The sequence below is a fragment of the Equus asinus genome, chromosome 13 (genome assembly GCF_041296235.1).
Source record: "Equus asinus isolate D_3611 breed Donkey chromosome 13, EquAss-T2T_v2, whole genome shotgun sequence".
Classification (NCBI taxonomy): Eukaryota; Metazoa; Chordata; class Mammalia; order Perissodactyla; family Equidae; genus Equus; species Equus asinus.
In genome coordinates this window covers 58,188,050-58,213,980 of record NC_091802.1, presented here as the reverse complement: position 1 = coordinate 58,213,980, position 25,931 = coordinate 58,188,050, and the positions used below count along the sequence as shown (strand labels likewise).

Here is a 25,931-nt window from a genome sequence, read left to right as displayed (position 1 = left end):
GTGTGGGACCAACTGTGCAGGTGAATCCACAGGGGAGCCCTGCGGTCAGCGGCACTGCCCCCGTGGATGGCCCAGCGCCCGCCCATCCAGAGAACCCCAGGCTTGGCCGTCTCATCGGGACTGAGAGCAGTCCTCCCCACCTCTCGTGGCTCTTCCACGATCTTACTCAGGAAAAGCCTGGCGCTGACACAGCACCTGCCTCTGTGACCCCAGGAGGAGGCAAAGGGCTGTGTACCCCATAAACCTTGGGTTCCTCCTCTTGTCCCCAATCACTAGTGACAAGGACTGTGGAACCAGCGCCTTCTCACACCGACAGGTGGACAGGGAGTAAGAGCAGCGCTTGGCTTGCCCAAGAGGCCTCGAGACCCTGCTCAGGGTGAGGGAGCGAGGTGGTCAGACAGCTGAACCGGGCAGCAGCCCCTCCAAGCGCCCAGGCGGCCAAGGAGGCGCCCACCCCTTTGTGGCATGGTAGAAATGGCGCCGGTGCCCAGGAGCCTGAGTTTGAAGCCCAGCTGTGCCCCTCGCTAACTGAGGATAACACCCCAGCCTCAAAGCTTTGGCGGTTAAGCAAGGACAGGCGGGACGTGCCCCGCCGCGCCTAGGAGCGCTGGAGCCAGGGGAACCCCTCCTCTGTCCACACAATATTGTAATAAATGTGGGTGGGAGGGGGGACACTAAGTCCAGGGAGGGAAGGGCAAGCACAGCGCTGCACGTCCACTCCCTATGGACAGCCTGCAACAACTACAAGGGGCCCACCTCTGACGACCTCTGCCAGTCGATGATGTGAAACCACCTTGCCCCTCGGCAGCCACAATGGAGCTGCCAGCCCAGACTGTGGAGAAAGACAGCCTCCCAGGATCGCGCCCCAGTGGGAGCTGGAAGGCTGTCTGTCTGTCTGCTCAGTTCCCCGGAAAAACACCCAACCTCGGAGGACGTGGGCGAGCAGGAGGGCAGCACAGCCGGCAGGCGGCCCCCGCGCCCCGTGCAGCGGCGGGCAAGGTGGGCTCCATATGCAGAGGGCAGGACACGGTGCTGGCGGTGGCTTCACCCACAACAGGGCTGAGCTGAACCCAGGAGCACGTCTTCTGACACCAACACAAAGAAAGAAACGCGAGGGAGAGGACGTGTGAGGATTTCCATCACCGCAGTTTCGTTGGAGCAGCTCTCTCGGGCATATGCGTGTGGGAGGCACAGCCCTGCACGGAACTTGAAGACGTTTACTTAGACACTTCCCCATTACACACACGCTCACACACACTCACACACATGCAGAATCCCAGGTGGCTGAGGACTGCTTGAGGACGTGCACTGCGCGCTCCAGTGACCAGCGGGGTATGGGCAAACGGCACACAAGGAAAGCCTGCGCCCCGCTGAGCAGTGTCGCGGTCAGGCCCTGCGCACCAGGCCTGTACCACGTGGCCCTTCCTTCATCCGAGCTCGTGGCCCCGGGGAGCCCACGTGAAGTAACCCCCTGTGATGATGTCATCTGCATCCCACGGCCCGTTCCGTCCTCCCGATACCAAGGAGTATAGATCAGTGCTTCCCACCCTGGAGCACTGGTCAAACCCAGACCGGCTGACTCAGACCCTCAGGGAGAGGCCTGGCATTGCGTCTCTGATGAGCACTCAGGGATCTCAACCGGCAGGTGTGCGAACACGGGTGGCAGCCGTCCCTGGTAGTTAGTCCCACTGCCTCCCTGCCCTCGGGGAGGACTGTCCCCAGGAGGTGGGTCGTGGGGGCCAGGGAGGCAGAGGGCCGTGTGCCCAACCCAGCTATTTCTCACAGGGAAACAGCAGCTGTCCCCAAAGCCAATAAGAAAAATGCAGAAACAGCAGCTCAGCTCATACTCAAGATAACCAAGAAAAGAAAAAATTTTAAGTCACAAAATGACAATTTAGAGAATACTAGTATTTTGAGTATAAATTCATGAGACCAAATCAGACAACTGATTCATCAAGTTCTTATTCAATTAACTTTAATTTGCGAGTATTTGGTAGACAGCTGCTTTAGGCAGGGCACAGTGCAGTTACCACCTTACACGAATGCCCTGCTTGCACGCACGGAGCTGCATCCTTGGAGAAAACGCAGGGGTGCAAACGTACTGACGGGCCGGCGCACGCAGCGAGGTCCCACGTGACAGGCAGGGCGTCCAAACTGGGGGGGTAAAATACACCTGGGGTGTTTTTTTTTTTGCTGGATTTCAAAAGCTTGGTACAAAAAAAGAATGTAAAATACCATGTTAATTTTTCTGCTGATTGCCTGTTGGGGTGATCTTTTCACTCTTCCCAAGCGGCTGCTGGGAAATTTGGAATTAACTTGTGGCTCCCGAGTACTTGTGCTGGAGCCCAGTGCAGGAGGAGCCACACGCAGGGGCCTGGAGGCCGGAGAGACACATTCGCCGCTCTGTAGAGGAGGCCGCGTTTGAGCTGGCTTCAGAGGATGAGTGGCGTTTTGGCGAGTGGCGGCTCAGAGGGCGTTCAGGCTGAGGGCAGAAGGCAGAAGCACAAGGGAGGTAGAGAGCAGTGGCAGTAGCTGAGGGCAGGCTGTGGGGCTGGCGGTGGCAGGCTGAGCGCGTGCGCACTGCCCACTGTGGCCCGTGTTCTAAGCCCTGGGAGCCAAGGTTCTGGTCGGTAAGTTACTGTGCGAAGCTCACCGCGCTGCAGCCCCGTCAGAGGCACGCGTGGCTACGAGCTGCTGGGAATGGAGCAACAAGCAAGGAATGACCCGGGCGACCTCAGCCGGGCTCAGAGGGAAGACTCAATCGTGCATCTGAAGATACGACTAACTGGATCTCATGGCCAAAAAGATACGCGGTGCCTGAGAGCCAACACCCAATCACATAGAATTAAACTGCTTTTGCTGAAAGTGGACAGCAAAGGGAAAGAGTCACAGATGGCTCCACGTCTGAGCATGGATAACAGAGGGAGGAACAGGCAGAGAGAGTGAGCTGGGGCTGGGGGTGGACGTGTGGAGTTCGGGGTTCTGGCAGATGAGCTCTAGCGAGGTCACTGTCAATGCAAAGTGCAGAGGAAGCTGCGGGTGGAGGGCCGGGGCCGTCACTGGTTAGGGGTGGAAGCGCAGTCTGAGACAGAGGGAGGAGGGCCCCTCGTGAGAGAAGCCAAAGGGGAAAGAGAGTGACAAGGGCAGCTGGCCAACGGAGTCAGACTGAAGGGCAGTGGCACAGGGAGGAAAGGTGCGCCTTGGACTGAGGGCAACAGGTGAGCCTGCAGGCCTGGTGGGCGAGGAAGAGGCAGGGGTGACAGAGGAGAAGCAGCTGCTGTGGAGGAGAGGGCCCTCACACGACAGCTGAGCCCCTAGGCCTGACGTTCGTTCGTACAGACACAGCCGGGCAGGGGCACCCTCCCCTAACCGCCTCCGTGCTCCTTCAGGTGCCCTGGGACGACCTCCGCTACCTCTTCGGGGAAATCATGTACGGCGGCCACATCACGGATGACTGGGACCGCCGGCTCTGCAGGACGTACCTGGCGGAGTATATCCGGGCAGAGATGCTGGAGGGAGAGATCCTGCTGGCCCCGGGGTTTCAGATACCCCCCAACCTGGATTACAAGGTGAGGGAGCTGCTTCTCGGGGACGATAACAAACGAAACAGGAGCTCACTCTGTGACGCAGCCACTACAGAGGTTAATGACGTACGGGCTGGCTCCCTGTGAGAGTCGTGCGTCACAAACAGAATATCAATAACTGAGCAAGAAGCCAGGACTCCAAAGTAAGAGAGGGCTTGAAATGCAGCCTCTGGGGAGGGAGAGTGGAAACTTCCTTTATGTAGCTGGGGAGCAAAGGGGGGCGGTCCAAAAAGCAGGTTGGAGGACCAGTGGGGTTTGTACAGAGAGCAAGACGTGGGTGGAACATTCTAGTAAGAAATGCTTAATAAACGGAGGACACAGGTTCCAGCTTGCACAGCTTTACCTTGGCAGCCTGCTTACCAACCGCCCCTTTTCAGAGCTACCACGAATACATTGACGAGAACCTGCCCCCCGAGAGTCCCTACCTGTACGGCCTGCACCCCAACGCAGAGATTGGCTTTTTGACGGTCACCTCAGAGAAGCTGTTCCGCACTGTCCTGGAAATGCAGCCCAAAGAGACCGACTCGGGAGCAGGCACAGGAGTCTCTCGCGAGGAGAAGGCAGGCACCCTAATATCCATCCAGCGACAGCAAAAGGGCAGGGCCTAGAACTGGGGGTCGTGAAGTCCACCCCAGTGGGGACTTGTCAGCACCCACACTCAGGCCCCACCCCAGACCTCAGAATCAGAAATTCGCGGGCTGGGCCTGCAGGCTGGCTAACAGGTCCCAGTGGCAGATGTAGGCTCAGCAAGAGTATCCAGGGCCTAGAGAGGCAGGAGATATTCAGGTACTTGGGCGCATCTCGGCCGGCCACCCTCCCTGAGCCTTCTAACTTCACCACCTGGGTGCCAGGGAAGAGTGCAGGCCATCCTCCAACCTTGCCCAGCGAGCACAAGAGCAGCAGCCAAAAGTCCTGGGAGAGCAAGTGTGGCCCTTACAGGACACTCCAGACACAACAGAACAGTCCTCCAGATGAGCTTAGATGGTAACAGTGGGCAGATCCCACAAACACTCGAAGCAGAGAGCTCGGAGAATGTTTCAATAAATCCTCACCTGTCTGGGTCACCTCTGCCATCTCATGAGGCATTAGCACCTTTGCACTTTTTAATATATTCTGGACAAGTTCTCTTAAAAATTAGCTAAGTATTGGGCTTCCCAGTAAGCAGACCAAATTCTTGATTGGAAAACCCTCAGTGCTATGAGGCCCTGGGACCTTTCCTAGATCTGATGATTGAAACCAGAAATCTACTGATGGGCATGGTGTACGTGACCCCATGTGGGCCACCCCTTGAGAGAGTGTGACCAGCACAGTCCCTGCAGACAGCCCACATGGAGGACAAGGTCACAATCCCACGACTGCCAGATGATCTGATGGGGGAAGGAAGCTGGCACATCTCAGGATGTCTGAAGGCACCAGGCTAGGGAAGCCTGATGCTCCCATGGCCACAGCCATATGGCCGTGACAATGGGACTAGAACATCAAAGCCTCTTGGCCAAGATTCCCTTCTCCTTGTCAAACGTGGGGCTGCACCTCCATGATCCTGATTTTTCAGCAACTCCACTTCCCTTTGTTCCCAGATTTGGAGCTATGAACGTCTGGGGCAGCTACCTGACCTGGACGCTGGGGGAGGGCTGGCAGGTGCAGATGCATGACGGGACTTATTGGGACTGATTTCCAGGTGAAGGCTGTGCTGGACGAGATCCTAGAGAAGATCCCAGAAACGTTCAACATGGCCGAGATCATGGCAAAAGCAGCTGAAAAGACCCCCTACGTGGTAGTCGCCTTTCAAGAATGTGAAAGAATGAACATCCTAACCAATGAAATGCGCCGTTCACTGAAGGAGCTGAACCTGGGGCTGAAGGTGAAAAAAATATGGGTCAGCCAGGCCCCGGGGACGTGACTTAGGAAGTGGGCCGGCGGCCGCAGGCTGACTCACCTCCTTGGCCACAAACCAAACAATAAAGCCCAGGCCACTGGGCGCCTGGCCCCTCAGGCTCACTATGCCACTGCCTCCTCTGCATTCCCTGGCCTAGAGTTGTAGGTGCTCCACAACAGGCCATGGAGGTCATCTAGACTGTTCTCTGGCAGGAAATGCTGGCGTGGCCACCGCGGGGCATCTGCAGAGGCCCCACACTGACCCACACTCCGTGTCAAATTACATTCTCAACAACTCACAACACACGCAGGGGGCAGGGAGGGGGTTCTCCCACCTTGCCAAGAGCAGGTCAAACAAGGCACACAACTGACCAGGTCTGCGTCCCTGCCGAGAGGCACAGCCTAGGACCCTAGGCACTTCCATCTGTGTGTCCCTTAGGGGGAACTGACCATCACGACCGACATGGAAGACCTGTCCACGGCTTTGTTCTACGACACTGTGCCCGATACGTGGGTGGCCCGGGCCTATCCCTCCATGATGGGCCTAGCGGCCTGGTATGCTGACCTGCTGCTCCGCATCAGGGTAAGAGTTTTCCATAGGAGTCGCTGCCTGCCGGGACACTCAGCAGACCCCGCCCCCAGAGCCGGCAGGAACATGGCTGCGAAGGGGGAACATATGTTCCCGCCCAGAGGCCTGGAGGCCCCTGCTGGCCTGGCCTTTGTCAGAGCAGGGCCGGAAGGGCCTGGCCCACGCCACAAAGACGCCTGACAATGCAGGCACTTCCTCTTAAAGGAAGAAAACAGTAAGCTTAGAGTGAGAGCAGCTTCCATCAACACAAATATAGAGAGCTCTCTCTAACAGAGCTCAAAAGCCTGTGAACCCCCCATCAGGTTAGCTGCCTTCTAAAAGCGGCGAGGTGACGACAGCAAAAGCCTTTTTTGGGCTTCCAGATTGTCCTCAAAGTTAAGCTATCCTTCCTTGACCCTTCTCTTCCCGTTCCCTCATTTAACATGGAGCCAGACAGTAAAGCCACGTCACAGGCAGGCGGCCGAACTGCACTGATCTCTTATCTCCAGGGCCCTCTTGGCGCTCTGCTGAGATGCGCACAAAAGGTTCTAGCATTATGCCTGCTCACGTTTCCTTCCAGGAGCTCGAGGCCTGGACAACAGACTTTGCCCTGCCCACCACCGTGTGGCTGGCTGGCTTCTTCAACCCCCAGTCCTTCCTCACCGCCATCATGCAGTCCATGGCCAGGAAGAATGAGTGGCCGCTGGACAAGATGTGTCTGTCTGTGGAAGTGACCAAGAAGAACCGGGAGGACATGACTGCTCCCCCCAGAGAGGGCTCCTATGTGTACGGGCTCTTCATGGAAGGTAACAAGGGGGCCAGTCTGTGGAAGCTTCCAGAGCCAGTCCTCCTTGGCTGGAAGAGAGAAAGTAGCTCTGGCAAAGACAGGCTGTGTGCGTACTGTGAGGGGGCAGGATGGGAGAGAGGCGCTCACGGGGGCCTGTGAGACAGGTGACATGATTCTGAGAATGTGCTGAGAGGCTGTGACCAAAAACACGCCACTGTAGGCAACCAGCCTGGATCTGCTCTGCTGAAAATGGCAGGCTTATCCTCAGATGTGAGTGCCTGTTTCGGGGTGATGAGGAACTCAGCCCTCCCAGGCCTTGGAGCAGGGAGCCCAGGATAGATGGGCATTTTGGGGTGAGGGTTGATGTCCAGGAGCCCACCTCTGCCCAGCTCCTGTCCTAGTCCCCCGCTGTGGCCGGGACCTAGCAGCAGGAGGGGAGTGAGGCCAGGCGCTCATTCAGTCCCCTCCCACATCAGCCTTGTCCTGCGTGGAGCAGAGGCCAGACAGGCCCATTTCCTCAGACCCACTCCGAGTTCAGAGCCAGCTACTCCACCACACACCTCCGCCTTACTCAGCGACTGACGTCACCCTGACGTGTGGGGGTGTCAGGGCTTGGCTAAAGGCTCAGGGCTCCCCAATTCCCACATCACCAAAGACAAGCACAGCAGCAGACATTCTCCATGTTTATTTTGGAACTACAGACAGGAAATATAAATATCATTAAATAGGGTGAGTAGAAATAATAGCAGTCTGGCTAAAGACACGTAACAATTATATGTGCGTACATGTAATTATTTATACTGTGTATGTACACATAGTTTAGACATTCCATATGAAGGGACTCTCCTGTAATTGTCAGCTGAGTTATGATTCCTGCCACTGAAACTAAGAAGGCTGAGAGATGAGGCTCTGAACACAGCCCGTGTAAACGACAGGACCAAGAGCCTTACGCAGAGCTGCTCCTCGGAGCATGGCGAGACACCTGGGCAGTCACAGCGTGCAGTCATCTACGGAGTCCTCTTTGCAACTCCATCTTTAGCAATTCCTGTGCCAGTCCAGCACCTGGCCTGAGCTCTCTGGAGGAGGGGGGCCCAAGCCGGTGTCGCAGGGGCACTAGCCTATCTCTGCAGGGGTGGGAGTGCAAGGCCAGACCTCTCCCTTCCAGCCCCTCCCTTCCATCACAGCCAGCACACCAGACAGGAACCAGTCACCTCACCACAGGCCACCCTGACCCTCAGCCGTGCTGTCCCCACAGGAGCCCGCTGGGACACCCAGACCGGAGTCATCGCTGAAGCTCGGCTAAAAGAGCTGACGCCAGCCATGCCCGTCATCTTCATCAAGGCCATTCCTGTGGACCGCATGGAGACCAAGAACATATATGAGTGTCCTGTGTACAAAACACGCATCCGAGGCCCCACCTACGTCTGGACCTTTAACCTGAAGACCAAAGAGAAGGCAGCAAAGTGGATCCTGGCAGCTGTGGCACTGCTCTTGCAGGTCTAGCTCGCTCCCTGGGTCCTGCCTCGAGGCCCGGGCTCCCCTGGGCCAGATCCTACCACAGCTTCCAATTTACAGTTAGAAACCCAGCTTTGCAATTATCACTTATTTTTACAGGAACTCATAGTTGCTTTTTGTTCTCCTAAATCATCAAAACACTTTATAACCGTGCACATCTGGACTAGCCAAAGGGTGGAGGGCAGCCTGCAAGAGGGGTGCGGATTGGATCAAAACAATGCAGTCACTTAGTTGTGCCCGTTGATTCCCTTCAGCTGGCCTTCAGCTCGGTGCCTGATGGCCACCAGGGGTCTGACACAGGCTTGGTGGTAAGGCCCCGATTCTCAGCAGCTGGGACAAGCACCCCAGAAACCAAACCCCTAAATCCTGACTTCCTAGAGGGGTGAGTCGGGTTTACTCTTTCCCACAAGCAGCACATGGGATGAAGGTGTGGCACCACACCCTTGGCCAGATGCCACATGCAAACGACCCAGCAATGAGGGGCCAGGGCGTTCCCACAAACGGGAGCTGCCATCTCCACACAGACAATCCCCGAGCACACCTTGCCTTCTCTCAAGGACAAGAAAGCCTTCCTCAATGATGGGAATGGTCCCTCCCCACCCCGGGATCCTGAAGAACAAACCCATCCACAGAGATGCCATGTGTGTGTAGCAGATGCGCCTCCCCATCAACTGCCCACTTTCTGAAATGGCTGAGACAGGACATAATGAACACAGATTCAGGGACCACGTCAAACATGTGTGTGTCCTGGGAGGTCCCAGGCCTCTGATTTCCACACTAAATTGCTCAAGTCCAGAGTCTCTTTTTCCTACTGGGCAGCATTTTCATCTTCTTCCATCTCCCTCCCCTCCCCCTCGCCATCAGCTCTCACTTCCCACACTGGGTGGTGTCTGCCTCGAGCAGCCTAACTTGCTGCCTGGGGTGAGCAGGGGAAAGGGATCAGGGCTTATCAGAGGGTGTGCCCCATCTAAAAGTAGGGGGTCGCTGCTCCACAGCCAAGAAATCGTGACTTCCCAACAAGCCAGGCTTCCCAGCAGTGAACTGCAATCGGGGAGCAAGCAGTGAGGTGGGATGAGGAAGGCCGAGCCCCCCGTGCCTGCTGACAAGTCCCTCAGCCCATCTGTGCTTCAGGCCTCAAGCTATCCAGGGAGAGGGGGCTAAGCAAAACAACTGTGTCCTACAAGGAAAGGCAGTCCACAAGCACACACAGCCTCCTGCCCAAGGTGGTCAGCAACAGCCTGCCCACGAGCCAGCGGGGAAGGGATGAGAGGCAGCCAAGCAGCTGTCCCTCACTCCCTGGGCTCCTGCCCCAAGAGAAGCATCTGCTGTGGTGCTGGTCCTGGGGCTGCCCAGGGACAGACCTGGCTGAGACCTCAGGTGCCCAATCTGACTGGTAGGAGGTTGTTTCTAGCTGTATCCAGAAGGATCTCAGCAGAAGTGAGACCAGCGAGCCCCAGACCTGTCTGACTCTCCATGGCTGATGCAGGACATTCCAGCAAAGCGACTGGGCTGCCATTCAAGGAGGGTTAGGGTAGTGGGTAGACAAGAGGAGACGATCAACTGGAAACTCAGGGGCACAGGGAAGGCAGCTAGTAGGGCCCACAAACTCCAGATAAGACAGCCTTCAGAGGGCCCACAGGCTGGCACCCTTCATGTTTTTAGCAGAGTAAAGGGAGCCCCCTAGGAATACCTGGGCTCATTCTAAGCTCAACTTGATCCTGAAGTTTTGTGAAAACTTTTTTCTGAGTATTCTCACCCAAACCATGGGTAAAGAAGAGGTCTTGGAAGCCCAAATTCTGAGGCCAATAATTCACAATAATCCTGGGGCCCAGGGGCACTAAGAGGGAGAAGGAAAAACCTCCCTCAAAGCCTCCCTCCCTGTGGCCTGGAAAATCCGCCCCTCTGCGGCTCTGGCGAGGAAGGCAGGACTTGTGGCCGATGGGCCGGGCTGCTGCCAACCACCTCTGCTGGCCAGGAGGGGTCACTGCAGCCCTTCATGTCCAGGCTGGAGGGACAGGAGAGCCACTGCTCTGACCACAGGAGATAAAAGTGCCAGTGGTCACCATGCAACTCATTTTCAATCCCTGGTAATAACCACGAAACGGGAAGGTTTTCCAATTTTGCCTTTAGAGCCTGAAATAAAACAGTAATTTATTCCACACGTACATATTGTGGTTAGCTGACAAAATTATATCCAAACTTTCCAAGAGATGATTCACCTTTGGGTTGCAAACCAGTGATGGGGAAAACAGGGGGTGGGACAAAATCCGCTTTGCATCTCAAAGCACTGAGGCCTGGAGCAGGCCACTCTCTGCATCTGTCTCTCACTCCTGGCTGACTCAAGAGTGGGGAGCCTTGGTTCGGGGAGCACTCCTGGGTGGGAGAACCTGCCAGGACTGTCTTGAACGTAGCGAACAGAGACAAAGGGAGGAGCTGAGTGAGTGTGGAGGGAGCCGGCCACAGATTGCTCAAGCCAGCTGTGGCACAACGTTGACTCTGGTCCCACAGAATCTGTAGGAATGCACACGCTGTTTACTGAAAACCTCTCTCCAAACAGAAACCCAGTGCCCTGGCACATTCTTTTGGCTTCTCTGGTCTAACTGTCCCCCAGGACAATGTAATCACTAGTCTGAAGGCAAACAGTGCTAAGTGATGTGCTGCTGCCCCAGGGCAGTGTGGCTGTGGCCACCACTCCACCCGGTTCCCTAAAACCGGCAGATCTGGCCGGCTCTGCGGAGACAGGCTGCAGGCACTCTTGGAATAAGACAAGGTGCACCCAGCACTGGAGCGCCCCATGCACACAGCATGGCTGGGTGGGCCAGACCAGCACGGCCTTCTAGAACCCAGGAAGGTGACTGTCGGAGCCACCAGCCCTCAGAGGAAGACACGTGAGGCTCTTCCAGAGGCCACACGCAGGATGCAGGGATGGAAAGGATGGACTGCCATGCCCTGGGGCCGAGGCCTTCTCTCTGGAAGGCCTTTCTCTGGGCGAGGTTCAAGCAGCTGATGATGGAGAGACTGGGCAGAGAGACACACAGGCAGGGCACCTTGGCTGTTGATAAATACACATGACGTGTTCTAAAGATGTCCTGCTGTGAGAAAGTGACACAAAAACCTTTTAAGCAGATCTAATAAAAATGAGGTTCATTCTTCAACAAATAAATTGCAAGGGGAAAAAATGAGGGAACCGGATTAAAAGAGATTTAGGTGACATCACCCAATCACTAGGCATAGACCTTATGTGGAGCCTCAGGTCGAACAAACCCAAGGGAAAGTCAAAGTGAAATAAAAAATATTTACAAAGCAACTGGAATTGTGAATATCTTCCAGGTATTTGATGATACTAAGGAATTCTTGCTAACGTTTTAATCAGGTGTGACATTGGTATAATGTTTCGGGTTTTTTTTTTTGTTTAAGCGTTTATATTTTAGGGGGAAAAAAGCAATATACACATTTGTAGAAATATGAACATGTGTAAACATAAGAAACAGATAAAAGAGTCAAAAGAGGCTGCTTGGGCCAAAACCAAGGCTCCCCACTCTTGAGTCAGCCAGGAGTGAGAGAGAGATCCAGAGACAGCTGCATTTTGTTGGTCTTTTAGTATTTTACTCTCTAAATTTGTACATTATTTGGAAAAAATTAAAATACTGAAGAAAAACTAAATGATGACATAAAATACACTTTTTTAAAAAATGAGGTTGAGAGGAGAACCATGGTACCAGGAACCACGGGAACCCACACCGCCAACAGAGAGCCAATGCTGAAAACACACCAGCCACACACGCCTCCATTCTTGTCTGTGACTCTTTCTCTCTCCCCCTTCCCCACAAGCCAAAGGTCCAACCATTCCCATCCTCACCTCCCAGTGAGGGCTGGACTAGCAGAGCCTGGAACGGCCTAGGACAACTCCACCCAGAGCGCCCCAGGACACTGATCCCATGTGGGGCCATCTAGGGGTGAGGTCAGGGTCTGAAGGGATCTGGAACAGAGAGACCCCCATCTCTAATGGCAGCCGCAACCTGCCGGCCTCCTGGTGTCCTGACAGCCAAGGGGCAGTTCAGGTCAGGCCTACTCACGTCCCACTGTGGGACACAGCCAGCAGTTCTGGGTGAAGCAGCCACCTCCACCACTAACGGCAGGTTCCTTCTGAGTAGGTAGAGCGTGACCTGTTACCTGTGGCCAGCATGGAGCACATCACAGCTCCGTAAGTGCATGTCACAGAAACGTCAGGGAGCTGAGGCAGCAGCCCTGAGGTCTGGCGGTCTCATCCCAGCAAGCACAGCTGGCCAGGGCGGCAGGCCAGACCCACTCTCCCAACCAAAAGCGCTTCCTCCCCCCATTCCTCCTGCCTTCTGGACCATGTTCAGCCTCGAGAAGGGGAACACGGAATCCACCTGTGCACCCCCGCGTCATGAGGCCCTGACCCCAGGGCTGCAGAGCACTGCATGTGCTGACCCCACCACGGCCAGGCCGGGCACTTGAGGGAGAGGCAGCACCTGATGGAAGGGGAAAGAGCTGCCTAATTTAGCATTAGGTTTCAAAAACTTTGATGAAGACCATCCATGACCTGAGACATTACACCACTCGGAATGGAACCAACAAAAGGACCAAAGAGCCCTGGAGCCCAGGAACCCCAGACAAAGCGGAAACCACCGCCCTGCTAGTGAAGTCCTGGGAAAACCATGCTGGGGCGGCCCTCGAGCCAGCACCTGTCCGTCCTCAGAAGAAGTTCTTGATCAGCGGAGTCACCATCTTCACCCATAGCTTCACGTGCCGACTCGGCTGCTCGAAGGTGGCGGAGGACACCACCCCTGACCTCAGGTACAGCTGCTCTTGCTCCTGAGAAAGAGGAACAAACAGGAGTTAGGGGTCTCCTCCAGCACCCGGTGACATGCCTGCTGGCCCCAAGCTCGCATGTCAAGCAGCCCAGAGACTCCACTGGGGCGGGGGGGCCAGGCCCCGCAAAACACTCCTTAGAAAAGCTAAGAACCTGGGCAGGCCCAGTGGTGCAGCAGTTGAGTGCACACGTTCCGCTTCAGCGGCCCAGGGTTTGCCAGTTCGGATCCCAGGTGCGGACATGGCACCACTTGTCAAGCCATGCTGTGGTAGGCGTCCCACGTATAAAGTAGAGGAAGATAGGCACGGATGTGAGTTCACAGCCCGTCTTCCTCAGCAAAAAGAGGAGGAGTGGCGGCAGTTAGCTCAGGACTAATCTTCCTCAAAAAAAAAAAGAAAAAGAAAAGCTAAGAAGCCCATGCTTCTAAACTTTTAAGAGCAAGCCATGTACACAACAGGCAATTTATAGATGAAGAAATACAGCTGGTGGAAAAAATATTTAAAAGTTCACCCTCACTAAATGAGACAGTGCAAATTAAAATGAGATATTTTTTAAATGAGACAGTTTTTCTTCTCCCAAACTGGCAAAACGTGGTTTTGTCACGTCACGGCCCCGTGCTGACAAAGGCCCAGGAGACACTCGCATGCTGTGGACAGAAAGGGGAATCGAACCATCTTTCTAGAGAGCAAGTTAGCAACAGGTATCAAAAGTTTTAAAAAGCTCCACTTGTAGGAGTTTATCCCAAGACAATAACGATGCACTCAGAACCATGCACTGAGAGTCTGTATACTGATATTGACCACATTTACCAACATTTATAACAGGGAAAAACTGGAAACCACCTAAATGTCCAACAACCAATTAAATATAATAAACCCATATGACAAAACAGCATTCATCATGAGATAATCATGGTTCTAGAAGAATACTTATTTAATAATATGGGAAAATGCACAATCTATTAAGCAAAAGATGCTAGATATAAGTAATTTCATTAAAAAAGCAAGTTATACCTTTTCATACACACACAACAAAAGTCAGAGAGGGAATAATAAAATGACTTCAGTGATCATCTCTGCATGAAAGGGCTAGTGTCTTCTAATTTTTCCTAATTTTTACAATGAACATTCATTACTTTCATATTTAAAAACAAGCTACAAAACATTTATATAAGCCTATCTTAAAGTGTGTTTGGCATCTCTGAGAGAAGAAACTTCTCTTTACACCCGCTGCATGCTGCCTTCGGTAAGAAGGGATCTGATGGAGCTTCCGAAGGGCAGCAGGCAGCAGGCAGGGGATGCGATTCTCACCGCTTCCACCACTCAGGGCTGTGAGCCCCTCTCTGAATCATATGTCCTTTTATCTGTAAAATACCGACTCTCCCATCCTATGGGGAGGATCCAACGGCAATGGCTGTGAGAACACTCTGTCCACTGCAGGACCAGGAGCACCAGAGGAAACCCCGGGACAATGCCGCCCCATCCCGTGGGGCAGCTGCACGCTGTCTTCTCTGGAGGCAGAAACGGAAGACGCGTCACTGGCAAACTCCTCTGACCCAGAGAGAACGGAATGGAGGAACACAACAGAGTATGTCCACTGCTTTTTCTGTCAAGGGTGGGGAAATCGAGGGTCTCGACTTCATTTCTTCCTGCACATTTTTCACACTCACACCCCTTTGTCGTGAAATAGGTGCTCTTGAGGCCAGGGTCCATGCTGCACTTCCAGACTTTTCCATCCCAGCTCTAACCCTCCAGCCTCCTAATTGCTTCTGCAAAGGACCCCATCCCCGGCTAGATGTGCCTGACAGAGGAGCCAGCTTTGGTCTCAGGGGGCTGGTTTGCAGAAGTCTCCACAGACCCGGCTCCAGCTTTATGTTTTCAAATGAATACACAGCCAAGATTTCAATTAAATTACCAGAAACACTTAACTTTCTTCATAGACTCCACAACAGGGATGGAGAAGGAAGTCAGCTGACCGAGGTTACAATGCCGTTCAAGGGAGTCGTTCTGGGGTCACAAGTGGTAAACCGTGCTCTCTGAACAAAACCAGGAAGCTTTCAGTTTTTATTGTACGTACTCAGTGCAGGGAGGGACTTCGGATTCTGATAAAAATATCTCCCCATTCCTAGTGCCCAAAGTGATACAAACAGGGCCCTTCTCTGGATCCCAAGGAGAACTCCAGAGGCAGCTTCTGAGAGCAGGGACCCGGGCAGCAGGGCTTTTAGGGACTTTCTGGGCTGTGGGCAGGTTGTGTGGCTGGGCAGTCCCAGGATCAGGCATCAGACGGGCCTCTCCGGAGGGTGGCTGCAGTCCTAGTATATAAGTATACAGGCAGAATTATCTAGAAATGCATTTCAAAGGCACAGAAATCAATGTGTCTCTGAAGAACGGAAGAGCTGCAGTAGCATGAACTGCCACCCTCCCACAATCAAAAGCCCCTGGGATTCAGGTTTGGGAAGAAAAAGAAAATATCCCAAATATGTCATTTGGGAAAGCAGCTCCTGACCACAACCGGCCCAGCTTTTCTCAAGATCCAGGATGTGGGTTCAGTCCCCTTACTCAGGAAGTGGGGGAGAGCAGCCAGTACCAGGACCCTGTGCACAGGCCTGGGGGACCTGCTCCCCCAAATCAACCCAGATGCAAGGAGACCTCGTCCTGGCCCAAGGCCAGTTCACACTAACGACTCTCTACGGACCCAGGGCAGACCGTCACCGACCAGGCATCTGTGGAAACCCAGCTCTCCCTGCAATGGAGGCAAAGGTCCAGGAGACTCGGCCAGTGAAAGCTGCAGGTCTGTACTTTCACACCAGCCTGGCTCCAAGGCCATCTGTCCCCTGCTGGAACCTCAGCTGTGGGGGCTTCCTCAGTCATTTGCTGGAAGTCTCACTATGGTAAGAAACCTGCTGAGCAGATCAGATTCTCCCGCTGGCCACCCAGAGCACGACCGCTGCCACTTCCTCTCGCCCGTCGTGAGCCCTTCCCGGCACCAAGGCCCCACTCAGGCACTGACAAGATTCCCAGATCGCAGGAGGCAGATCCCAGGGAACACGGCAGTTACCGTTTCCTCGTCCATCAACAAAGGCTCCAACAATTTCGCAACAGTAATTCCCAAACACTGGAGAATAAAAGCTTAACAAAGTCAACAGCTGAAGCTCCTGAGGGCTGGCCTACAGCAGGTGTTATCTGTATCCCATGACTCAGGCGGGAAGCTGGCACCTTCCATGGAAAGGCTGTGTTGTAAAGGTCACTGGACCCCGAGCCTAAAGCGTCGTCTAGGTTCCACACACACCACTCCTGCGCTTGCCCGCTCAGAAGTCTGTCAGCACTGCCGCAGGTAATCCAACACGAAGACTCATAGAAGGGCACTAACGGACACAGCAACTTTCTGTTATTCTCTAAACAGAAAATAAAATCCTCCTCTCATGGAAGGAGGGCCGAGACCACTGCCTTCCTATCCCAGTGAGGAAACAGGGGTCTCTCCCCTGCTTCTGGGGACCTGTTGGTGGGTCGCCAGCCGGCCAGAGGCATGGGGCTCAGGGTCCCCTACCCCTGTAACTCTCCAGCCCTGGCTTGGGAGAAAGGGCTGCTCTCCAGAATTCCAAATGGCTGAGAGCACAGACCTGACCAGACACTCTGAGAACTCTCCTCCAAGGAGAGCGGGAGGGTCCTCAGTGGGCCACCTGTGCTCGATCACCAGTCCACACCAACATGTGGAGCCAGCCAAAGCAAGTTTGGTTTGCTCTCAGGTCCCGTCTCCCCCACTGTCGGGAAGAACACCTGCCTCCTCCCTCTCAGGGCTGCAAGGAAGGAAGTCCTACTACAACCAGGAACATGAGAAAGACGGCACAGATATACCAAGACACTGGCGTTCCTGAAGGGAAAATGAGCCCACCTGCCCAACCGCCATCCCAACAGGGCTGGGAGGCAGAGGCAGCCCATGAGTTTCTGCTGGGCCCCACAGGCCGCCCACCTCCAGACCCTGCGAACATACCACGAAAGGACTGTGCTCCTGGCTGGGCACTCCTCCAGGCACTCGCCACCACCTCCCGTATATTCAACCCCAAACCAGATCATTACCAAGTGAGACAACTGTGAAATGAAATGGAGTCCAAGTCAGCAGTGCAAAAGGACGGTGCACACCGCCTCAAGGGCAGACAAAGCCGTGAGCGGGAGGTCGGAGCCCCCAAAGTGCGTGAGCGCTGTGAATCATCTGTGCACCGGCACTCTGGCTTCTTCGAAGGTTTGGCTCTTTTTCTGGTCTCTGTCTCTACTTGCAAAGACACTGGCTCCCTGCATATCCTTTCTGCCTGGGGGGCAACCTTCCTCCTGCCTCTCCCTCCCCCAACTCTGAAGCATCTCCTTGGTCTTTTCAGAAATGACTGGAAGCTGCCTGAAGCTCTTCCCCAGCAGGCCCAGGTCCTGTGTAGCCCTGGCTCCTAACCCTCTGCACCCTTTCATAGGTGATGTGCATTCTTAGAAGAGGTTTGGAACCACCGCTGTATTGCCATCCCAGTGAGAAAACAGTGTTCTCTTCTTGTGCGGGGAAAGCAAAAGTCCCCCAGGATGTGAAGTGGCCCCTGCAGGGGGAGGAGGCCGCAGCAGTCAGAGTGTGTTTGACTTCAAAGGATGGCCCAGCAATACCACCTTTTGTTTCTTTCATGACCAGCCATCCCTGCCATAGGCACACTTGTGATGACTCTGGTACTTTCTGACTCTGCTCTCAATCCCTGGCAGGAGACCACGGCGAGAGTCAGCTCTCAGGGGACCCAGTGACACAGGCAGGCTGAGCACGCAGCTACACCCCCACTCACCCCAGGAAATCCCACTGCCCCAACTAACCTGGTGAAGCTGCTGCTGCAGGGCCCGGCTCTCCGTCACAATGGCAATCTGGGCCTCCAGGTCCCGGTGAACCGACCTGTACCCAAAATTAGGAGAGCCAATCAACGTGAGACAGGGCAGGCTGCTCCCTGCCAGGTACAGCCAGAGGCCTGCAGGGAAAAGGAAACGTGCAGACAGGAAATGAGCATAGCATCTGCTGGACGCCTCTCCACGCCTCGTCTCAACCTAAGAGAAAAGTGGCCCAGCACTGGGCTTGCGGTGATAAGACGGCTGCTGCAGCCCGAGAGGACAGGCTACAACAGGACTTGCTCTACTTGCAGACACACTGCCTCAGCCCCAGGTGCTGCTGGGGATCGAGGGTCTGTGGGGCAGCCTGGCACTCCAGGGACGGCTCGCTGAGATGGGCTCTTCTGTCTTCTGCCATACTGCACGCTGGGCCCTCTGTCCCCAAGCACAACAAGAAGTGGGTTCTTAAAGGGAACCTGGTGATGCCCGAGCTCAGGTCCTGCTCTTACATCCCCCCTCAATGCTAACCAGAGCCCCTCCCAGAGAGTTCAGGGCCTCTAATCTCTGCTCTCCGAACTGCCCCAGCCACATCCTGGCCATGGGAACTCACAGCCCACTCTGGCCAGAGGCTCCGGCACCCTTCCATGAGCACCAACCTATGGAGTTCACTTCCTACCTGCTTCTCAGGATAGAAGCTACTGCCGTGCTAACACGGTAGGCTAGGGAACAGCAATCCTTTCTATCTAAGCCAGCAGACGTGGGGCTGTGATACGGCGATGACAAAGGCACTTGGTAAGAACAAGTCTACTCCATTCTGTATCTACCTGAAGACAAGCTGGGCCCTTCCTACCTAGGGACACGCAACTCTCCCTATTTCAGGCTGCTGACACACCATAAAAGACTGTGAAGCCCAAAGGGGTGCCAGAAGTGAGAGTCCCTGCTGGGGACTCAGGGACTTCCGGGCCGGACAGGCCAAGTCCACTAGAGGCTAATGAAGGAGGGAACCCATGGGGCCCTGTAAGTTTCTGTCCAGAGAACTCTGTTTCCCCTTCTTTGCTAGGAAATGAGCCAGCTGCTATCACAGTCAGAGAAAAAGCAGGCCCGGGATGAGCAGCCATGTGGCAGTGGGTACTGCCTCATCCCCCTGCCCTGGGAACTCGCTGTCTCTGACAACACCATGGTGACATTTCTGTAATGAAGGTCTCTCAGAATCCTAAAATGTCATGTGACAGACAACAGGAAGGTCCTCTACTTTGCACCCTGTTGCCCCAACTCGGTCCCCCTCCCTGAGTTACAGGGCCTGCTATCACAGGCCAGCCCCCATCAGAACTACTTCTCCTAAAAAGACCATCCCCCAAACCTAACCTCCCAAGGACACGTGCTACCCTGGGCTTCCTTCCTCCTACGAGGGCCCACATCTGGGCCTGACCTCTGTCCTTTTCTCCGCACTGCACCCTCACTGGCACCAAGAACGCGTGGCCCAGGAAACCCAGTCTAACGTCAGTGTGACCAAGTCGGGCCCACACTCCCCTGCTCAGGGCCAGCCTCCTCATGCCCTCCCACCACCCTCAGTCTCTCCTCTGCCAACAAGACCCTTTCACAGGGCCCACAGGCGCGCAAGATCATCATAAGTGAATCAACAACATGTAATATACACCAAGCTCCTAAAATAGAAGGCCATTTCCTAATTCTCACTCAGAGCAAGAGCATTTCCAAGAACATCTTGGGTAAGAGATGACGACGCTCTGCTGCCTGTTCCTGTAATGTGCTTGCCCCCCCCCCACACACAGGGGCCACATCAAAGCCACTTGCTTGCTTTCGTGTATCGCTCAATCAACTGTACTGCCCGATCAACTGTACCACCCCAGCGGGCCACTGTTGTGCAGACAACCACGTGGCTCACCTTATCCCATTCTCAAGAGACCACAGGGGTGGACAGGCTGGCCCCTGGCACACTGCTACAGATGCCCAGGGAGATGCAAGTAAAATGGCCAAGGCTTGTCTTCTACCGTAATGGCCCCCCATCTGCACTAGGCTCAGCTGCCCTCTCGCCACCTCTCCACAAAAGCCTGGAGCTGGGAGAGACGAGGTGAAGCCAGAGCTCCACCAGCCTCAGAAAGGCAAGAGCTCCACTCCCTGCTGTTACTCGTCCCACTCTTGTGATGCCAAAATCAGCCCCTTAAAAACACTGGGTCTGCTCAGTGCTACTTGTCCAGCCGGCTCTCCCAAGCCTGCCCAGAAGGGGCCGGGAGAGAGTGAGAAGCAGGGAGGCCTGATACCCACATGGTGACATGGGAAGGAACTTTTCCAGACCTGTTTTTCTTAATCGCCTCCCCCAAATGGAATTTTACTGTCACAGATACACAGTGCATCTGTTTGTGTAGCGTACATATGTATGTCCATCATAAGACGCAGATTTTCTCAGCACCCTCCCCAGGAACCAGGCTCGCCTCCCGGGGGCACTATCGCCCCGTCGGGAACGCATGTCTGCACCTATCCCTCGTCTCCTCTCTCTTCCCTGCCACTTCTGCCTGGCTTGGCTGGCTTCCTCTTGGGCCTAGGTTGGACTTGAGGTGAGCACTCGGGATTAAAGGGGTAATGCTGGCCACCTGATGAGGCCTGCGATCACCCCACCAGCTACCCCTGTAGTCTAATTTGCACTGCAATCCTTCTCCATCAAAAAGAAGATAAAGACCATAAATGGCGAGACCAGCGCCTGTGGGTGAGCCTCAACAAGATGGCATTAGTGCAGTGCGGGAAGCCCAGAGAAGGGTGCCCCACGTCACTGCAGGCGGCCTCACATAGCACACGCCCCAGAGTGCTCCAGGTGAATGCCAGGGCCGCCAGGGACTACAGGCCTTCCAGATTCAAGCTCACCAAGTCAGGAGTTTTTAGCCATTGGTCTGTGCCCTGAGGACAGCTGGGAAGTCTTCATTTGGCAAGAGACCCTTCTGAGCTCTGGGTCAAACCTGCGCTGCTGCTCAGGACGCTGGAGTGAGCACACGCACAGGTGAGAGCCCAGGGCAGGGACTCGCTGTCGGGAAACACCACACTTCCTAGCCAAGCCATAAACCTTTATGAAGTCCCAACTCCTCTCCCCAGGGCCTGACCTTTGGGCCCAACATCTCTCCCATTCCAGGAACCACCAGGTAGGGACAGCCTTCACAGCAGGAACAAGAGCGAGGGAGTGCACTGAACACGGCAGTTCACAGAGCAGGGAGAGGCCCCGCCACGCGGGGTGCCAGGAGGACGGGGGCCTGTCTCTCACCACGATGTGCACACGCAGCAGGGTGCAGAACATGGCTGCCCATGGAGCCCCAAGACTTCCGCTGCTTCTCAGCTCTGACACTCCAGTCTCCTCTTCTGACAGTGGACACCCGCCTCTGCTCTGCTGGCACCTACGCTCCCTCCTCCACGCAGGCCCAGCATCATTCTGAAGGGCGAAGCAGACGACTCAAAGGCTCCCCACAGCGCTGCTCACCGTGGCCTCTGAGCCCTTCCCCACAGGCCCCGGCCACCTCCAGTCTCATGCCCACTGCTGCAGCCCTCCTCACTCCACTCTGGCAGCTCCGGCCCCCGTGCTGCTCTTCAAGCCTAGATGGTCTCAGGGCTTCACATTTGGTTCCCTCTGCCTAGTCCTCTACTGTCCGAGGTCTGTGTTCCCTGTCACCTCCTCAGACGGGCCCTCCCTGACCCCCATCTAAAAGAGCCTGTTGGCCTGGATCCCCGGCCCTGCTTCAGTCTTCTTCAGAACCCTTTCCACTACAGTACTTGACCCTGTATTTGAACAGATTTGGCTGCTTATTGTCTGCTTCCCATGAAACCATCAGCCTGAGGAGGGCAGGGAGTCAGTCTGTCCTGTTCCCAAAGATTTCTTCCCAATGCCTTGCATGCTCTGGGCACACACACAGCAGGCATGCAATAAATATTTGTTTGAATAAAATAAATGAAGTGATAATAATAATGCCTCTTCCAACAAACGAGGACTGAATTAAGTATTAAAAAGCTTTGAGGATCTGAAGCAGGAGCTTGTGAACGTTTCAGGTTAGAGGCCTTCTTTCAGGATCTCTCCAAGAAAAATTCAAACTTACGCACCCTGCCCTCACCTCCCCCACAATATTTTGCAATAAATTTCAGAGGATTCTCAGACCCCTATGAAAACAAGAGGGGACAGAAGACATCACGGTCCTATCCTCAAATGGATAAGCATCTGCCTGTTCTGACAACAGATCAGCACCAAACACTCCAAGAGGCCCCGAGGCTGGGGCACGCTTCAGTCTAAGGCGAGGAGTTTGCACAGCACCGCCCCCGGAGCACACCTGCCAGTCTCAGGTGAGAGGTGCCCACGTGGGCCCTGGGCAAACAGGGTGGAGCTGCCCCAGCTCTCATCACAAGTTCACCTTTGGGCACTATGCCAAACAGCCTATCGGGAAGGCAGTAAAAATAGTGACAATTCTTACAATGATTAACAGAGTCCTCTGTCAGCATGAGCCAGAAATCTCTTAATCCAGTGGCCCTGCCCCGCCCTAGCCACACACACTGCGCTAACACGAGAATACTGCAGCCAGATGACACCGAAATCGACATCTTAAAACTCATTTTCTGATCCTTCCCTAAAATGTACGCCTGTAAGCAGAGCCCGTGTCCCCCAGCATAGACGTGGCCCCTGTGTGAAGGGCTGGGGCTGGGGCAAGGCCTGGAAAGCTGCATGTTTCTTGCTCCCAGCAAGAAGTCCCCTGAAGTAGAGCACCTCTCCGCTCGCTTCCTGGCCGCGGAGCAGGACCTGAGAAGACACGCGAGCTGGGCCTGACGCATCTCAACGCGCGCTCAGCCTCTCCTCAAGCTCCTGCCTCTCAGGACCTCAAGAGGTTAGCTGGTTGGCACATGGTAGACACAGCGCTTACAAGTGCTCCCAGCCCCTGTGCCCTGCTCTTGACCAGGCCTAGGTTTAAAAGGGAAATCCCTGGATGCAACCAAGATGTCCTTCAGCAGGAGATAAATAAACCATGGTACATCCAGACTATGGAATATTATCCAGCACTAAAAAGAAATGACCTATCAAGTGAGGAAAAGACATGGAGGAACCCTAAATGCATGTTACTAAGTGAAAGAAGCCGGTCTGAAAAGACTACAGACTGTGTGATTGCAACTCTATCACCTTCTGGAAAAGGAAAAACTATGGAGACAGTAAAAATATCAGTGGTGACCAGGAGGTGGCGGGAAGAAGGGGTGGACAGGCAGAGACAGAGGATTTTGGGAGCAGTGAAACGACTCTGTAGGATACTGTAATGTGGATGCGTGTCATTACTCGTGTCCAAATTAACAGAATGTACACCACCAAGATGAGCCCTAATGTAAGCCGCGGACTCTGGGGGAGGTTCGTCAATTGTAACAAATGCACCACTGGTGGGGATGTCGCTAATGAGGGAGGCTGTGCAGGTGTGGAGGCAGGAGGCACCTTCTGCTCAATTTTGCTGTGAACCTAAAACTTCTCTTAAAAAATCATCTTTAAAAAATAAATAAAAGGTACAAACTTTCAGTGATAAGAAAAAAAATTATTACATGAGCTAACACATGTGAAGTGCAGTGCCTGGCACTTAACATCTGTACAATAAGTGAAAGCAGATATGAAAAAATAAAATCCTCAGGGTCCATTCAAGCGAGTCTCCTGTGGCATTCGAGGTACTTCTCGTTGGAGTCCGAATGCCACCCCCACTCCCAGAACCCTGTCCCACCATGCCTACCAGGTGAGGAGCAGGGCCAGGCAACAGGAAACTGACAAACCGAAAACCCGAAAAGCTGCTAGCTGACTGGGGTCTAACATGGACCCCCACCCAGCCTGCACTCCGCAGTGGCCCCTCCAGAGGCCATGAAGCTGCAGGGAAGACCTCTAGCTTCAGGGTCCCCCTTCACTGACCCACAGGGAGAGCAGCAACAGAAGGACAGGCAATGAGGTCACCTCTCCTCACCTAGGATCCAGGACCCACTGCCCGTCCAGCAGTCGTCTACCTGCGATGCACAGAGCCCCTCCACCCTGTGTGCTCAGTGTCCACGGCTCCCAGGGCGCCTCTCCTCGCCTATGAACTGCATAGTCATTTTACAGAAACTCGAATGCATGACCCAGTGCTGTCACCCCATTTTACATGGAAGTTGAACCAGGTCCCTCCATCTTTGCCAAAAGTAAATTTGGGCTGAGAACAAGGCTTCGAGACTCCAAGTGTGGTAACCTCTCCACCAAATCATGCACACACGGGGTCTCCTTAGTATTCTGAATAGGCGTCCTTTGAAAAGATCCAAATAAAAACTACACAGATAAACCATGTTGCAAAAGAAGTCTCTACTACATGCCTTTAAATAGTGGAAGGTTCCTCTGGTTCTCTGAAGTAGCCCCATTTATTAAGATGTGATAGACACTCAAGCCTGCTAAGAAATTAGCGAAGTGTGCCCGGGCGGCATCTCTACCCAGCCCAGGGAACAGAACCAGCACTGCGCCAACAAATGCTTCCACATGTGCTCTTCCCAACAAGGTAGTGGAGCTGCTGCTCCAACTTCCCAACAGTACCTGATAAGACAGAAGATGCTAAAGAATACACTCCAGCGCCTGTAACTTCCTGTCACTGGACTGGACTGCTATCCACTGGCATCTGGTGGCTGGGGTGGTCATTTCCCCCGAGAAGGCTGTTTCTCTCCACCTAGCCTGTCAGCGTCCCAAGGGCAGGGACCGGGCAGAGCTGCCTCACATCACCACACTCACGGGGCCACCAGCAGGCTCAACGCAGATCCTCCCAGTGCCTGACCCCCGGCGGGGGTGCAGTGCTGACAAAGGGAATACTGTCCGAGGCACAAGGATCTGGAAGCAACAAACACAGCGTCCCGGCTCATTTCCTTGCCCCACAGCTTCTGGAAGCACAAGGAGCTGAGATCAGCCCAGGCCTGTCCTGCAGGAACTTGGGAAAGGGAATCGTGGTATCAGCTACTCAGCCATCTGCAGGAATGTTCCGGGGCTCAAACACAGACACGCCCAGGCAGACACACCATTGTACCCAGCACCAGCCTTGCAGAGGGCAGACAGACAATGGTCCACCGCTCCCACTATCCAAATCCATGCCGCCATCTGGGCTGCCTGCTCATACAACATAGGCTGTCTCTCCTAGACTGCTTCGGGGGAAGTGACCATCAAGAGATGAGCCAGAAAAGGGGCCAACTTAAGACTCCCACAAAGATCACAGCTATTAAGAAGGGAAGGACCCTGGCCTCTCACTTGAGCACTGAGTGACCTGTGACCTCCAGCTCCTGGTTTTAGGGTGATGCCCCCTCTGCTTATACGAAGCCCCTCTCTACATACTCCAGCCCCAATTCTCTCTCTCTCTTACACACGCAGGTACACGTGCCCTGGGATTCCTGGCCTTCCCCATGGACCCAGCACTCCGAGATTGCAGGACCCCACCCACAGAGGGTGGGAGGGAGGGAGTGGCAGAAGCATGCCAATCCGGGAAAAGGCAAGACACACTGGAAAAGCCGGTTTGGTGCTTCTGTTTCAACGGTAACTGGGGAGTCACTGCACGTTATCAGCACAGCTTCAGGGAAACAACCCGCAGCACAGTCAGAACTGATAGGCCAGGGCCGGCCCGGTGGTGCAGCGGTTAAGTTCGCACATTCCACTTCTCGGTGGCCCAGAATTCGCTGGTTCCGATCCCAGGTGCAGACATGGCACCACTTGGCAAAAGCCATGCTGTGGCAGGCGTCCCACATATAAAGTAGAGGAAGATGGGCATGGATGTTAGCTCAGGACCAGTCTTCCTCAGCAAAGAGAGGAGGACTGGCAGCAGATGTTAGCTCAGGGCTAATCTTCCTCAAAAAAAACAAAAAAAAAAGAAAGAACTGATGGGCCAGGCTGAGCTGGGGGGACCAAAGTGAAAAG

General features: G+C 54.5%; 2 protein-coding genes across 2 annotated transcripts in view; one reads left to right on the top strand and one right to left on the bottom strand.

The window, feature by feature from the left end:
* The window catches only part of DNAH17 (dynein axonemal heavy chain 17), a 121,213-nt gene extending 108,228 nt beyond the window's left edge, over nt 1-12,985 (top strand). Inside the window, exons 77-82 of the mRNA XM_014863319.3 lie at nt 3,390-3,569; nt 3,962-4,144; nt 5,263-5,445; nt 5,899-6,042; nt 6,608-6,833; nt 8,070-12,985. Of these exons, the coding sequence (XP_014718805.3) occupies nt 3,390-3,569; nt 3,962-4,144; nt 5,263-5,445; nt 5,899-6,042; nt 6,608-6,833; nt 8,070-8,317 (1,164 nt within the window). The 3' untranslated portion in view covers nt 8,318-12,985. The remainder of the gene's footprint in view (nt 1-3,389; nt 3,570-3,961; nt 4,145-5,262; nt 5,446-5,898; nt 6,043-6,607; nt 6,834-8,069) is intronic.
* Nucleotides 7,485-25,931, bottom strand: part of PGS1 (phosphatidylglycerophosphate synthase 1) — a 38,466-nt gene continuing 20,019 nt past the window's right edge. The window contains exons 8-10 of the mRNA XM_070483736.1: nt 18,005-18,153; nt 13,039-13,168; nt 7,485-8,162 (exon numbers count right to left, since the gene is read on the bottom strand). Coding sequence (XP_070339837.1) covers nt 13,049-13,168; nt 18,005-18,153 — 269 coding nt within the window. The 3' untranslated portion in view covers nt 7,485-8,162; nt 13,039-13,048. The remainder of the gene's footprint in view (nt 8,163-13,038; nt 13,169-18,004; nt 18,154-25,931) is intronic.